Source organism: Streptopelia decaocto (genome assembly GCF_964273445.1).
Source record: "Streptopelia decaocto genome assembly, chromosome: Z".
NCBI lineage: Eukaryota > Metazoa > Chordata > Aves > Columbiformes > Columbidae > Streptopelia > Streptopelia decaocto.
This window is the reverse complement of record NC_138657.1, coordinates 2,045,446-2,061,075: the sequence shown is the minus strand read 5'-3', so window position 1 is coordinate 2,061,075 and position 15,630 is coordinate 2,045,446. Positions and strand designations below refer to the sequence as shown.

General features: G+C 46.7%; 1 protein-coding gene across 3 annotated transcripts in view; it reads right to left on the bottom strand.

The window, feature by feature from the left end:
• Positions 1-300: 300 nt before the first annotated feature.
• ARB2A (ARB2 cotranscriptional regulator A) overlaps positions 301-15,630 on the bottom strand; it is a 258,858-nt gene continuing 243,528 nt past the window's right edge. For all 3 annotated transcript variants that reach the window (XM_082075416.1, XM_082075417.1, XM_082075418.1), the window contains exon 11: positions 301-2,421. In XM_082075416.1, coding sequence (XP_081931542.1) covers positions 2,279-2,421 — 143 coding nt within the window. In that variant the 3' untranslated portion in view covers positions 301-2,278. The remainder of the gene's footprint in view (positions 2,422-15,630) is intronic.

The following is a 15,630-nucleotide window of genomic DNA, read 5'->3' as shown; positions in this document are numbered from 1 at the left end:
CCTCCGCTGGCAGGGGCGGAGGTACCGCCCCCCCCCCCCCAAATATCCTTCTCCGCTAAGAACCAGTCAACCCCCCCTCGCAGGGGTGGCTAAAGGGGAGAGGGGCGGCTCCCCGCGGAACCGGGGCGCCGGGAAGCCCTGCGCTTGTCCTGGAAGGGGGGGGGGGCTCACACCTTAACCCCCCTAACCCGGCCGGGGTTTGTTTGCAAACACTTCGCCCCCTCCCTCCGCCCCCGCGTATCCCCACGCTGCCCACGAGGGACCGCGGAGCTCGGCGCAGGGACACGAAGAGCACAGAAGAATAGCAAAGAGCATCTTTATTTTTTGTTCAGTGCAAGCGGAGAAATATCAGTGGCGAGGACCCCCCCGCTCTGCTTTTACAGATCCCCTACAGGAGCGAGCCGGGCCAGCTGAGGAATAAAAGCATTAGAAAAAAGGGCAGTCGTTACAGTAGAAATTTTTGTACACTTGGTTTCTTATCGACATTCGAAACAAAATAGATCAGTTTAATAAAATAGACACTCAAAAATAGATTCGTTCCCCCAACATCTGGCACCCCGGGGAACCCCATTTCGCCTCCCTGGAGACGGAAACGGCGGGGGGGGGGCACACATACAAACCTCCTCCGGCTGTGGGAAGAAGCACAGAAACCCAAAATACGCGGTGTAAACCCCCTCCTGCCCCCCTAAACACACGGGGGTCGGGGGGCTGGGGTGCACACAGGCGCGGGGAGGGGGGGAACCGGCTGCAGACCAACTCCTCTCCACCCCGCCCCCAGCAACAGGTTCACCCGCCGGGGGATGCTCGGAAATGGGAGAGGTTAAATGCAGCGGGGAGGTGGGGGGAAGGGAATTCCTATTGCCGGTACCCCCAGGCAGGGACGCGAGCGCTCCGCGGGTGCGGAGAGCCCCCCAAATGGAGGGTTTCCGCCCCAAAGGGTCGGATAGTGATGGGGTGGAGGGGGGGATCCCCACGCTCCGACATCACCTTGTTTTAATGCTCCCCCGCCTATTCCCGGCCTCAAGGGATAGGAAACATTACACAGGGGTGTGGGGGGTCGGATCGGGGGGTCCCAAATCCACGTGTTTTGAGTTTTACCTCCTCGGCACTAACAGCATCAGAGGCGAGGCGGGCGCGGCCACTGAAGAAAAGATCACTTTAATTTAGCATCGTCAACACTAAAAAAGAGCTTAATTAGCGCGCTCGCTCGCCGGGCACGCTATCAGGCACGTCTTGTCGCTTATCAGATGTTTTAGCGGAGAAAAGCTGCCTGTGGATACAGCGGCATCCCCGGCCTCCCCGCCCCCCACGTGGCGTGGGGTCCCCACGCAGGGTGACCCCCCCCCTCACCCCCCAGCGCCGGGGATGAACCCGTTTGCTCAGGGAAAAAGGGAATAACCACGGGATGGCAAAGTCATTACAAACCTGGCGTATGAAAACGGAAGCATCTTTGCATTTACAAATAAACAGGAAAATGTGCAATGTGTGCCTCTAGTTTTTTTTTTTTTTTTTTTTTTTCTGTCATATTTCACAGTGTGACCCAGACAGTTAATGAATAGGCATTTTTTTTCTTTAAAAGTGGAGCTTTCAAAAGGAAGAGAAAATCTACAGATAATGCCATTGATCTGGCAGGAGGAGAAAATCTCTACAACAAAGGGGCTTGCCTATAAATCTGGACCAAACTTCTTGGACCCTCCTACCAGCAGAAAATGAAAGAGCCAAGAGTTGATCCCACTTGGTCCCAGAGAAAAAGAAGGGTGTAAACCCACAGGCTGGTTTAGCACTTCTGAGTTTAGAAGCGTCTTTTGAAAAACCAAGAAAAAACAAACAAAAAAAAGAGAGTAATTCCTGTTTTGTTCTGTCTTAAAATAGAAGGAAGCAGCAAAAAATCCTGCAGGCAATAGGACCACGACGGAGCTGTTAAATTCTGGCATCAGCTTGGTGCAGGGCTATGTCAGGGCAATTAGAGCTGCACCATGCTGCACTGTGCAGTACCACTGTCAGCCTTAATCTGCGCGCTGATGGGCAGCACGAAATCCAAGTTACAGCCCACAGGAAGCACAACCAGTGAACCCATATTGCTTTGACAGTTGCACTCATCTAGAAATAATGCAAAACGCTATTTAGATGTATACATCACGACCCTGTGCTCTAGGAAGAAAACAATCTAATGAGGGGCTGGGAGACAGCTTGCAGAAAACAAGCAGCGAAGAGGTTGGTGTTGGTGCATTTTTTTTTTTTCCTTTTTTGCGTTTTTTTAATTCTTCCTCCCCTCCTTTTACAATTCTTCGTATTTTATCCTGTTGGAACGGCGCGTTGGTGTTGGTTTCACTGAGCTGTTCTTGGCCTCCATGGCTTCGCTGAAGAACTTGAAAATGGATGGAAAACTCTTCCAGGAAGTTAGTTCATGCCGTTCTGTACCTGCAAAAACACAAAGGAGACAGTTTGACTGGGGGTCGTTCTGCTGCTGCCGGACACGTTTTGTCGATGCAAAACCTGGGGAATACACAGAACTGATGGCAGTTGGTCTGGGGAAAGCACAGGGGGGCTTGGGGCACACACACACGTATGCACACACACGTATGTACACACACATGTACGTACACACACAGAGCTACATAGATCCCAGATCCCAAACGCATCTCAGGCCTGGCAAAGTGAGACCTCAAAGCACCCTGTTAGGTAAAGCTTTGCTGAAGCACCTGACCTGGTCCTACCTAACTTGGAAAAAGAAGTGTCTACTTTCCAAGGCTGCTGTACTTTGCACTATTTCATTTTACATCGCTTTTAGCCTCACGCATGCATTTTTAACCAGCAGAGAACACCTGACCGGAACAACAACCGATGCATCACAAGGCATCCTTCGTTCACCCTTTCCCAACAAGCCCATATATGATATTTATGCAGTAAAGCGACACTTTCCTGCTTATCCCTTCCCTCTGTGTACAGATTTCTTTTTGTTGTTGGGTGCTTCTATTATTTTACAAGTGTTTCCTTCCACACATGACGCATTCGCTTTATTTAAACAAAAAAACCCCCACAACAACCCCCAAAACAAAACCAAGACGATGGAGACAGGGAACCAAGAGCTATGAAAGAGTTGGGACGTCTTTCTGGGTAACCCAATTACGCAGAGATGCTGCCTGGAAGTCTCAGGATCCTGGGCCTCTGTTTGATACTTTAACATTGTTAATGATAATTCTTTAGTCTGTAATAGTAGGTCATTGCTATGGTTACTCTACAATGGTGCAACACTTCGCTTTCCCCTTCAGCTATTCGCTGAGACCCGGTAACCACATTTGTTGCCTAGCAACAGTTTTGTGACAGTATCACAATCTGGGGGTGACAACAATGAAGGACACGGTGGCCGTGGCCTGCCCGGTGGAGAGGGATGCCACGTGGGGCAGCTGGTGGTCCCCGCAGGATGTGGGGTGGCTGGTGGTCCCCAGAGATGCGGGTTGGCTGCCCTGGTGGGATGCTCTGGCATGGCAACACCCGCACATCCACATTCCCATCCCTGCTGGGACCCTCATCCCCTGTGTACCCATCCTTGGTGGCTCCACGCACGCTGTCCCCTCCAAAAGTGTTAGATGGAGGTGCCACCCATCACATCTTCCTCCCCGGTTCACTCGCAGGCAGCCATCAGACAAACTCCTCCAAAAAAGAGAAAGAGCTCTCGACAGAAAGACACCACTTCCCACACAAAGAGACGTTTTTGTACAAAGAGGATCCACGTCATGTGCACACAGATTCTCCCCCACCCTCCGCAGTCGTTGCATGGAGACAATTCATCACATCTTACACAAATCTCCCAGAGGCGCCTTCTATACAAACACTTCCCACCTGCAAATTCACCCATCCTTCCGCAGACCCTCTTCGCTGTGAGTCTGTCACGTCTTGCAGGTGGTTTTCAGTACAGACCACCTGCCCCATCCCCTACGAGAGCCACCCCACAGCCACACTTGCCAAGGCTTGTTGTCACAGAATCCCAGAATGTGAGGGGTTGAAGGGCCCTGGAAAGCTCATCCAGTGCAATCCCCCCATGGAGCAGGAACACCCAGATGAGGTTACACAGGAAGGTGTCCAGGCGGGTTGGAATGTCTGCACAGAAGGAGACTCCACAACCTCCCTGGGCAGCCTGGGCCAGGCTCTGACACCCTCACCCCCAACAAGTTGCTTCTCAAATTTAAGTGGAACCTCCTGTGTTCCAGTTTGTACCCATTGCCCCTTGTCCTGTCTCTGGTTGTCACCAGAAGAGCCTGGCTCCATCCTCCTGACACTCCCCTTTCCATATTGATCCCCGTGAATGAGTCCCCCCTCAGTGTCCTCTTGTCCAGCTCCAGAGCCCCAGCTCCCTCAGCCTTTCCTCACACGGGAGATGCTCCACTCCCTGCAGCATCTTGGTGGCTGCGCTGGACTCTCTCCAGCAGTTCCCTGTCCTGCTGGAACTGAGGGGCCACAACTGGACACAAGATTCCAGGTGTGGTCTCCCCAGGGCAGAGCAGAGGGGCAGGAGAACCTCTCTGACCTACTGACCACCCCCTTCTAACCCACCCCAGGTACCATTGGCTTCCTGGCCACAAGGGCCCAGTGCTGGCTCATGGTCATCCTGCTGTCCCCAGAACCCCCAGGTCCCTTTCCCCTACACTGCTCTCCACCTCAGGGTCATCCCCCATGCAGAGATGTCCCATCACATTAGGAGCATGAAGCTCTCAGCACAACCCCTGGCCCAACAGACCTGTCCCTCAGGTCATGGCATGGTTGGACATGCTATGGTTGCATTCGCACCAGTAAAGACGTCATCTACCAAAGCTGGTTTTATGGAGGAATGGGCTGCCCCAGCACACCCCAAGGACACTCCTGCATAGGTCGGTCTCTTCACACAGGTGTCACAGCGCGCGGTGACATCATGTTGAGCCCCCAAGAGGCAAAACATCTCCCTGTGAGGGTTTCTGGCCCCTGCAAGTGCTCTTCCCACACAAACACGTCCCTGCCACTGCCGCCTGCCTGTATCCGTCTCCTCCTGTCTCCATCGTATTCATCCTCATTAATATCCACTGGATTAAATTAGATGAAAATAGAGGCAGTGAACATGATGCGTTTTCCTCCCCCCCCCCCCTTTTTTTTTTTATCAACAACCTTCCTCCTGTGTGAAAGGGCCATGCAGAAACAACAAAAAAGACAAAACAATAAGTTTTCTGAAGCCTCCCCGTCCCTTTCTCCGTCCTGCCGTCTCCTATGCACCCTCCCCGTGTCCTCAGGAGAGATCAGGCTTACATTCGCTGGTGTAACTGAAACTGATTAACCTACAGCTTTCCTGTAGCAACCCCTCTCAACCCACCCCTCTCTAAAAACAATTCATGCTTTGAGTCCAGAGGGACTCTATGATTCAGCGGTCTAAAGCAATTCTAACACTCCCTATTTTCCCTTTCCTAGTAACAATCTTACTGACAGATGAACAATTTCCCTGGTGATAAAATCACTACAATGGCTATTTAGTTTCCAGGATTATGACGATTCTTTGCTTGATTAATATTGCAATAAGAAAAGCTTGCCAAGTATCTGCCTTGGCCCTTTATAGTCATTTAAAGGTCAAATTTTGTCCTTACGAATTCACATTCAACTACTGCTAAAGGGAGAGTCCTAAAAATTTAACAGTGCACAGACCGTGCATTTATGATTTATATACCAGAGGTCTGGAGAATTAGACAGAAGCAAGAGGACTTAAGTCCTAAGGGCAATGATAGATTTGGCCATAAGGTTTTCGCCAGAGGAAAAATATCATTGACGGCTACAATTTCAATTGTGTATTTAGTAGCAGACAAATCTAAATTAAATTCATGAGCAGCCATTTATTTTTTGATAGAAGGAATCACTTGTGAGAGTCAGATAATAAGCTGTTGCACTAAAGCCAAGGTCCTCTAAGGTTTTTACACCCCTAGCACTCCCTAATTTCAAGGGCCGTGACAATAAACTGCAGGATCCAATATAACATATTAAGCGATGGGTTGTCACACAACATGTAGTTATTTCAGACATTAATTCTTTGACAAATCTTAGGAGCATGTTGCAACAGAAAGACATATAAAAACTGTTGAGTGTGGGAGACAGCTAGAACATCCTAAAATATGCTAAGGCTACAGTCGCAAGAGAGAAAATAATATCAATCCCCCTGCTCCCAGGACCACAAAATGAGAGAAATGCCATTTAAGCAGAGCAACCGCCCAGTTGCTAATGTAGAATGAGTTAGGGAGGACTGGATGTCTATTTTAACATGTACAGAACATCATTGGAAAGGAGCTCCAAAGAGAAGGTGTATCCAACAATGCACGAGGTGAAATTAATAATGGCTGCAAAACAGTGACCAAGTTTCAGAATCAATTTACCCACCACCACACAGAGATATTGACAGGAAGAAATAAGGAAGACTTGCCAATATAGTTGTTGATACAAAAAGATCAGTTAAGGGAATAGTTGCAAAAATTTGATATACAAATCATCGGGTCTGGATGACACGCATCTGAGGGTCCTCAGGGAATCAGTTAATGAACTTGCTGAACTACTGGCAATTATTTCTGAGAATTCATGCACAGGCACCAGAGGAGGAAGGTGGAGGTTGGAAGAAAAACAATGCTAAGTTGAGAAAAGGAGGATTATTTGAAACTACCACAAGGAAAATATACCTTTGAACTATAGTAAAGTAAGTCATCAATATTTAAAAAAATCGCAAGTGCCTTTAGGGCAACAGGAGCTTTAGAACAGAACAGGCTCAGATTTGACAAGAACAGCTGAAAACCAAACTTGACCACTTTACTGAACCACAAAAATCACCAGGCGAGAGATTTATCAATTTCTGTGTCATTCTGCATAAGCCAATCTGACAACTTAGGGGTGGTGGGAACCTGGGGAGTCACTTATAATGGGTTATGACCTTCACTGTTCTACTGGGCTGCAGTCACCCCCAACTCCTGTTTGCAAATGATTTGCTTTACTCCATCTGAGGACACCTCACAATACTTGAGATTTATGGTAAAGCAGCTCCCAGCTGTGCGGTGCCATGCCCGTGCTGGCTCTAGATGCAAGCATCATCTCTACCAGTGTCCACCATGAACATGGCACCTCTGCAGGCTGGGTCCAGACTCAGCATCTCAGCTCAACTGAACTGAACTGAACTGAACTGAACTCAACTCAACTCAATTCAGCTCTCAGCTCTCAACTCAACCCAAGTCAACTCTCAGCTCAACTCAACTCAACTTTCAGCTCTCAATTCAACCCAACTCAGCTCTCAACTCAAAACAACTCAACTCTCAACTCTCAACTCAATCTCATCTCATCTCATCTCATCATCTCATCTCATCTCATCTCATCTCATCTCATCTCATCTCATCTCATCTCATCTCATCTCATCTCATCTCATCTCATCTCATCTCATCACCATTCCTCACTGTGTTGCAGTTTGGGACTCTGCTTTCTGTAATTACTACCACGAGTCTGGAACAGCATCACGGTTCATCAGGCTCACTGTGTTTCAGCTTAAGAAAGGCAAAACTCTGCATCTGTGAAACAACATATGGTCTCTCAGACTGTCCTGGAAATGGGCACTGGTGAACTTCTTGGGAAGTGGCTAGAGCATTTGAGAAGACAAAGAAGTAGTAATGATATGTGGTTGAAAATATACCTATAAAGTCCCAGAGGGATCTGTATTAGGGCTCAAGTCTTTTAAATGTGGTTATTAGTGATCCGAAAGAATAATGAGAGCATTTACTAGTTAATTAGATTAATTAGCAGATGATATATTGAATAGGACATAATGCAAACATAAGAAGGGACAGAGAAATAATAATAAGGGCAGCCTAAATGGGCAGGAAAAATAAGGAAGAGGAAAAGCAAAAAAATGAATCTGGGATTGGGGTGGCCGTGAAATGCAACCAGGTGAACGATCCCAGTGGCCACTTGCACATGCGTGTGCAAACGTGTTTTCGCTGCCTCCCCTTTCCACTTGCACTCAGGACAAGCAGCTCAGCAAGACCGACTGAATTCCTTTGTGTGCACCCGTGGAGGGAAGGAGCTCTGCAATCCTCGTAAAATCGCTCTTGCTGAGCGATTACCAGCTGTGCGGGACAAAGGTGCCCTCCTACGGTGTCTGCCCACCGCCACGGACAAAAGCCTCCTCCCGCCGTGCTCAGAGGATGCTCGGCACAATGGTGACCCCCCGCTGCGTTTACAAGATGTGTGGGACAAAGGCTTCCCATGCTGCACAGGAGCCCAGGGAGATCTTCCATACATGCCTCCTCGCCGGAATATCTCTGCGGGGAAAAGTTCCTAGTTTGGAATTATCTCTGAAGATATTAGACCTCAGGTTTGCTTCTCTAAGCGGTGGTTTGTCTCTAAATAGGCTGGGCTTCTACAAGAATTAAGGTTGCTCCACGCAACCCATTGGGATGGAGAGCGTTGCTGCTCTTCACCAACCGTCTTGCTCAGCGGAGGGTTTGCAATCAAATTCTGCCCCCGTGGTTGCGGTCCACACCGAGATGCTGCCATGCTGCAAAACACTAATGCTGGTTTGGGGCAGGACACCAGCTTTTCAGTCTTGCCCCCAAACATGGGCAGAGGTTGCTTTAACACTTAGGATTTAAGGTACGGCAATACAGAGGGCCTTAAGTTTCCTTAAAACTTGATCTTAATGCTTCAAAGGATGAAATGCAGACTTTTGGGGGGTATTTGCACAAATAGAAGCACTTTAAAATGTACGAAATGTGTTTTACCCTTATTTCCATAACTCCGAGAAGCAACACAATTTATTCTTCCATTACAAATGAATGAACAAACAAGCCAGTCCGTTCTGACCTGGGAACGTGGGTGTGATATGCCTTTCAGAAAGGATTTTTCCTCCTAAAAGTTGTGAGTCAACGGAAATTTCTTCCTTTCTTTCTCATGTTACACACACACATTAAAATCTTCATATAAGGATTTAACCCTTAGGTATTGCAATTCTTTAATTCTGCAACTCTGTAGTGACGTAACTATACTGTTCAAATCCCCACATCAGTGTGAGAAAAATATACTTTTTCCTCTGTTGCCTCCATCTTTCTGGATGCTATTAAATGACTTCTGTATCACACAGTTATTTCTAAAGAGAAATTTAACTTTTTTTTTTAATTATTATTATTTTTTAAACTTTGAGTGCATCAGATGTTATTAAGAATGACAGAACTATTTTTTAATTCATAAGGTTTCTCCATTTACCATTCCTGGATCCTATGGATCTGCACAGGAGGAAATTACCATGTCTGTTGTGAGTGTTTTGCTCTTGCTGATATAAACCTCCAGGTCTCAAACTACCAAACAGAACAAGCTCTCAAAGCATCATCAGTAAAGCAAAGGAAAAACGAGATTAAAAAAATATACCTTGCTTAAAATCACTAAATACTTCTGACAGGGAGGATGAGAGCATCAGGAAAAATTGGGAAGGAGTCGATTAGTTCCAGAGCTTTGAGAACTAATGACCTTAGGAGCTTCTGCATATGCACTTCTAGAGATCTCAATGGTAAAGAAAGGTTAAAAGCTTAGGCAAAATTAAGAGACAAGCCATACGCCAACTAATGAAATGGATGCAGTGATTTCTGAGAGGACATTAAAAAACCAAAACAAAGCCCAAACCTTGGTGTATTTAGTTTGGCTAAGAAGTAATAGTTTTTGGAGTCATGGGCATGATAATAATCTAAAAGCAACTGCACAGGGAAATGAATTATTTGGAGGAGCCAAGAGGGAAGAAGCAGAGAAACCTGAAGAAATTAAACACAGCTTATAAAGGGGGCTTAGACAGGCAGTAAGCTGGTTTAAATGCAATATTCACCCAAGGAAAATTGTGGGAACCTTTGTGGTAATGCTAGAGAATAGAGTACACATACGAAAGACATTTTATACTTGGTTATTATCTCCTGTGATACAGACCAGTGTTTATTTTTGTTGGACATCTATTATCTCTAATATCTCCAGTGGGATGATGGAAACAGAGCAACAAGCATCCCACCAGCCTTTAACAGAGATTATCCCTGAACTCGCCTACTTGCAATCGGCTTTTTCCCACCCTTCGTTTAAAACACACAAACTACTCACAAGAAGCTATTTAAAAAGGTAAAAAAAAATATTTAATAAATTTGTCTTGCCCCGTGAGCAACAGATGCGAAGATTCACACAAAAGCTCAGTGCAAGCAAGGTTTGCAAAGTGGGAAAGAGATGGGAGGCTAACACAGCTGTCACTTTTCGCTACTCTTCATTAAATATTAAGGGCAGTCCCATGAGCACGGGTCATTTGTTTGCTCCTCTGTGTGCTAACTGGCCGAATAAGTGAGAGCTGTAAGGTTGTTCCCTCCTGAGTGCAGGTTATCCAAAAGTCAGGTCATTTTTTGGGTCACCAGAAGTCAAGTCATTTTCTTTTGAGTATATATTAAAAAAAGGAAAATGTCAAATAGCTATAGGCACTTGCCAGTAAGAAGCAAGCAATGCCCTGCATCCAGGACAGAACCGCTCTTAATCCCAATGCAAATAGATGTAGTAATACAAATTGCACACAACTGCATTAAAAAACAGAAAAATAAAAAGAAAAAATGAAGGAGCCACAAACAGTTAAAAACAGAGGCTGATTAAATAACATCTCAAGAGACACAACAGTTACAGGATCTCAGGCTGTTGGCTGCTCCAAATTGCTGCTCTGGGGTAAATAGTCCTGAAAAGCAAATGTGTGTCCTTGGTCCCAAAATTTCACAAAAGGTCTTTCGCACGAATGGGCAGGATTGCGGTCAAACGGGCGATCCCCCGTAGATTTGCTCTTACCTGTGCAGCAAACACTGTGAGACTGGCTGGATGTGGGCACAGGCAGAAAATACTAGATGCTGGGGCTGGATCCAGACCCCTTGAATAGTGGGAGGGCTGGGGGAGGTTTTGGGGGGCACCATTCGCACGAACACCTCTCCAAGGTGCCACCTCTTCCAGCCTTGCTTTTGGAAGGAGAAAGGGCGAGACTTGGCCAGCTGGCAAAGGGCAAGCATGGTGGCAGGCAGGACAGACGAGGCTGAAACAGCCCAAATTTCTATGATTCTCTCTATGATGCTATGATAAATTTGCACTGGGACCCCAGCTGTCCCCAGGCAACTACAAGGTTGAAGATGCACAAATGCAGCCTTTTGAGGAGTGCCAAGTAAGAGGATGTCACAACAAAATATAAGGCCCCTCCAAATTCAGGCCAAGGTGGTGGTGGGGTTGCCTCCATGAGAACCTCATGTGCAGGTATCTCTGCTGACAAACATCCGTGGTACCAACCTGCACTATGAGAGGCAGCATGGAAAACAGCCAGCTGGTGGGACACTAGACAAACTCATGTCAGGATTCCTGGGGATCCAGTTTGAAAACAGAGGACACTGACTTTGGGGCCACGCTGAAGGCAAAGCTGCTGAACGTGTGCTCCTGGTGAAACACCACATGATGCTCAGGGGATTTCACAGCATCCAACCCGTCACTGGCTGAACCAGACCTGCAGCGTGTTACTGAATGACAACCTCACTGGCAGCAATTTCAAGCGCAGAGAATGTTTGAAGGAGAGCAAGCAATTTCCTTGAAGAACCACAGAATCCTTTAGGCTGGGAAAGACCCCAAAGATCATCAAGTCCAACCATTAACCCAACACTGCCTAGTCCACCACTATCCATGTCCCTGAGAACCTCATGTCCATCTGTCCAACCCTCCAGGAATGGTGACTCCAGCACTGCCCTGGGCAGCCTGTTCAATGCCCCACACCCCTTTGGGGAAGAAATTGTTCCCCACATCCAACCTCAACCTCCCCTGGGCAACTTGAGGCCGTTTCCTCTGCTCCTGGCGCTTGTTCCTGGGGAGCAGAGCCCGACCCCCCTGGCTCCAAGCTCCTTTCAGGCAGGTCAGAGATCAGAAGGTCTCCCCTCAGCTCCTGTTCTCCAGCTGAACCCCCCAGGGGTCCAGTATAGATGTGCTCGATATCACACAACTGCAAATTTTAAAACTCAAGTTAAAATGATGTAGCATGCAGAGAGAAGTAGCCAGGGGTTGAAATTATACTTTTATCTATATATCTCTGTATCTCTACATATCTATATCCATATCTATATATTCTGTATGTACACATCTATGTATCTATCTATGTATCTATGTATCTATGTATCTATCTATCTATCTATCTATCTATCTACATCTACCTCTCTATCTACATCTATAGACATCTATCTATCCATCTGTCTATCTGTCTATCTACATCTATCTCTATCTATCTATCTATCTATCTATCTATCTATCTATCTATCTATCTATCTATCTATCTATCTACCTCTGTAACTACACCTTTACCTTTATTTAAAGATAAATACAATAATTCTTTTCCTGTCAAATGTGAGATGGGATATTCAGGTTACATCGCACTAAGATGTTTTTGGGGTAAGAACGTACCTATGGAAGGTACGAGATCTCAACACTGGAAGTTAAGAAACAGGTTAAAAACCATCTCTTGGGAATATCATAGGTGTAGCTGACCTTGACCTGGAGGATGTGGACAAATCAGATAACTCCTGGAGTTTCCTCTTATCCAGCCCAGTCTTTAATAGTCTGTGACCTTATCAGCTTTCTTTAGGCAATATTGTAAACATGTAAAGTTGATCGTATTTGCAGGGTACATCATAGTAGTCCTGAAGCATTTGAGTAATATACATTAGTGAGCTAACGAATTAGAAAAAATAAACCTTTATAAAATTGCACCCAAGAGCACATATAAAGTATTTGGCATTTGAAAACCATCATTTTCTCAACCAGCAGAAAGGAAGATTATCTTTTACATAAAGAAATTTTGACCTGCTCAAAACCCCACACTTTCCGAGAGAACATACATCCACGTGGCTCCTTGGGCAAGACCACTAAAAAAACCTATTTAGGCTTGGAAGCTTCTACAGGTTATAAACACGAAAAATACTAATTTACACAACATATCTTAACATGCTACAGCATCATACAAGCAGTCAGTTACGTCAGTTTTCCCCCACTGCTTTCAAGTGCATGAATAATGGTGTTTTCTAAGGGCGAAATCATAATTACCAGGATTTTGCAGACTGGGAGGCTCAGCCGAGACTGGTGGTATCACCAGGAATGGACCCAAGCTCAATGTGAACAAGCACACAGCGTTTAAAAAAACCTATTTAAACACATGTAAAACATACCACAGCAATACCTGGGAGTTAATTTAATCTGAAATACTGAAGGGTGGACTTTAAAATCTGAGTTTATTCCAAAATGTGTACTCCTTGTTGGCAAGCTCTGCTAATTTGGGAGAGCCCCAAGTAGTTTCACGGATGACGGCAGGACTGGAGGTGTGAAAGGACTGGGTGCTCAGAAAATAGCTATTCTTAGTGATGGTGTTTTATGATTATTTGTTCCTAAATAATAACTGTGCCACCCAACATCCGGACGGAGAATTAATTATTGGAAATAATTCAGAGAACGCCGATGTCAGCTACTTCAGTGGAGAATATAATGTATCTGTAAAAGCCACCAAGCAAATGAAATTATGTAAATCGCTCGGGGAACAGCTGTACCAGCAGCGTGAGCATGAACCGACCCAGCTTTGGCACTTCCCACAAACACAGTGGCCAAGGCAATGCCATGGAGATGGCATCGCCTGCACTCAGGGCAGCTAGAAAGGGCAGCGACGCTTTAGAATCCCGTGTTATGTGATAGCAGAGACATCCCATCTAATAAAAATGTGAAAAAGCCCTTAATCAACAGCAGGATAAACACAGACTTGCAATTGCAATACAGCAAATTTAAAGTAAAGCAGCTGAACACAATTTTCTCCCCTTTCAGGCAAGGAGTGGAACTCGGAGACCGCCATGGATGCCGACACAGGCAGCTGTGGAAGTAACGAGGGTCTTTCCAGGGGCGGGACTGAGCTCGTGACTAAGGAACAAACTGCAACGGGGATGAACATGCAGGGGGTATGAAGCACTACAGCAAATGCCCAGCGTTTTTACATTTCAGCAAGAATCTGAATTCAATACATACTAAGTCTTTAGTGAATAAATTAATTCTCCCTCCCAGTGGAAAACGTTTATAATCTTCTGCACAAGGAACGGTTCAAAGATTTCAAAAGGATTTCCCCCCACCTGGAAATTTCTGCTTGGGTTATAGTGCCCTATTGTATCTGTGCAGGCAAAGGAGTCATGAGTCAACATGTACCGTCAACATGAGCTCAGATTATTTCCATAGGTACAGAAGGAGTATTCAGTAACCTGTTTCATTTTATGACCATTGCCTTTGGCTGGCCCCAAACTAACCCACTCCAACCCACCCCAACCCACCCCACCCCAACCCAACCCAACCCAACCCACCCCAATCCAATCCAACCCACCCCAATCCAACCCAACTCAACCCAGCCCAACCCAACCAAACCCAGACCAACCCACCTCAACCCAACCCAACCCAACCCAACCCAACCCAACCCAACCTGACCCAACGCACTCCAACCCAACCTACCCCAACCCACCTCAACCCAACCCAACCTACCAAACCCAGACCAGCCCAACCCAAGCCAACCCAACCCAAGCCAAGCCAACCCAACTCAACTCAATCCAGCCCAACCAAACCGATCCAATGTGCTTTTGGCACTATCCATCTTCTGCCTGTTCCTCTCTTGCATAGCATTCATGGAGAAGCCACAGGAAGGGGAGTTTCTCCTGATTTTCCCTCAGAGGCTAACTTTTTGGTGGCTAAGAGGAAAAAAACCCAAGAAGCCAGGTGCTGTCTCTGCAATGCCAGCTTTGCTCCTGGATGAAACCCGAGTAAAACTCATCTGCACCTGGTCCTCCTCTCTTGGTGGCTGCTGCTACTGCAGGATAGTGGAAATGAGGTGAGCAAAGGGGAACGCTGAGATGCACCACTTTCCCACTCCCACTGGACACCTGCTCCAGGTGCCACCAGCTTCTGAAAAGGACTCAGCCCATTACATCACGATGGGTGAAACTTAATGGCCTAAGTCCATGTGATGCTGAAAATCCTGATTCAGCCGCTCACTACCCCTGAGGTGTCTAAGCTCCACAGACACCTCACCTCCTGACCTTAAAGCTTAGGTCTTTTACAGCACCGCTTCTGTACACACTCAGAAACACCCTGGGCTTGACAGGGCAAATACTTTCATGGGTCTCAGGCAGATAGAGAGACCCCTCACTGTGCCCTCTTCATTCCTTTTCAAGGTTTCATTTACCCAAATCTCTTCCCGCTCCATGCCTGTTTTCCTTCCACCCAGGACATCTATTTCTCTGGGACATCTGCTTCTACAGGGCATCCACTTTTGAATTCCTCCCCCAGAACCTGTCCACCTTGCAGCTCTTCTTGAACCCTTGTCCGTCACCTGGCCTTGATCCCCAGCTCTCCTGTCTTCATGGCTCACTAATTTCTGACTTTTCCTGACTTTTCTTTGACTCTGTTTCCCTAAGACCTCCTCCATCTCACTGCTACTGTGTCCATCCAGTTTCTCCTCACCAACGTCTTAACAGAATCACAGAATAGTTTGAGTTGGAAGGGACCATCAAAGCTCACCCAGTCCAGCCCCCTGCCATG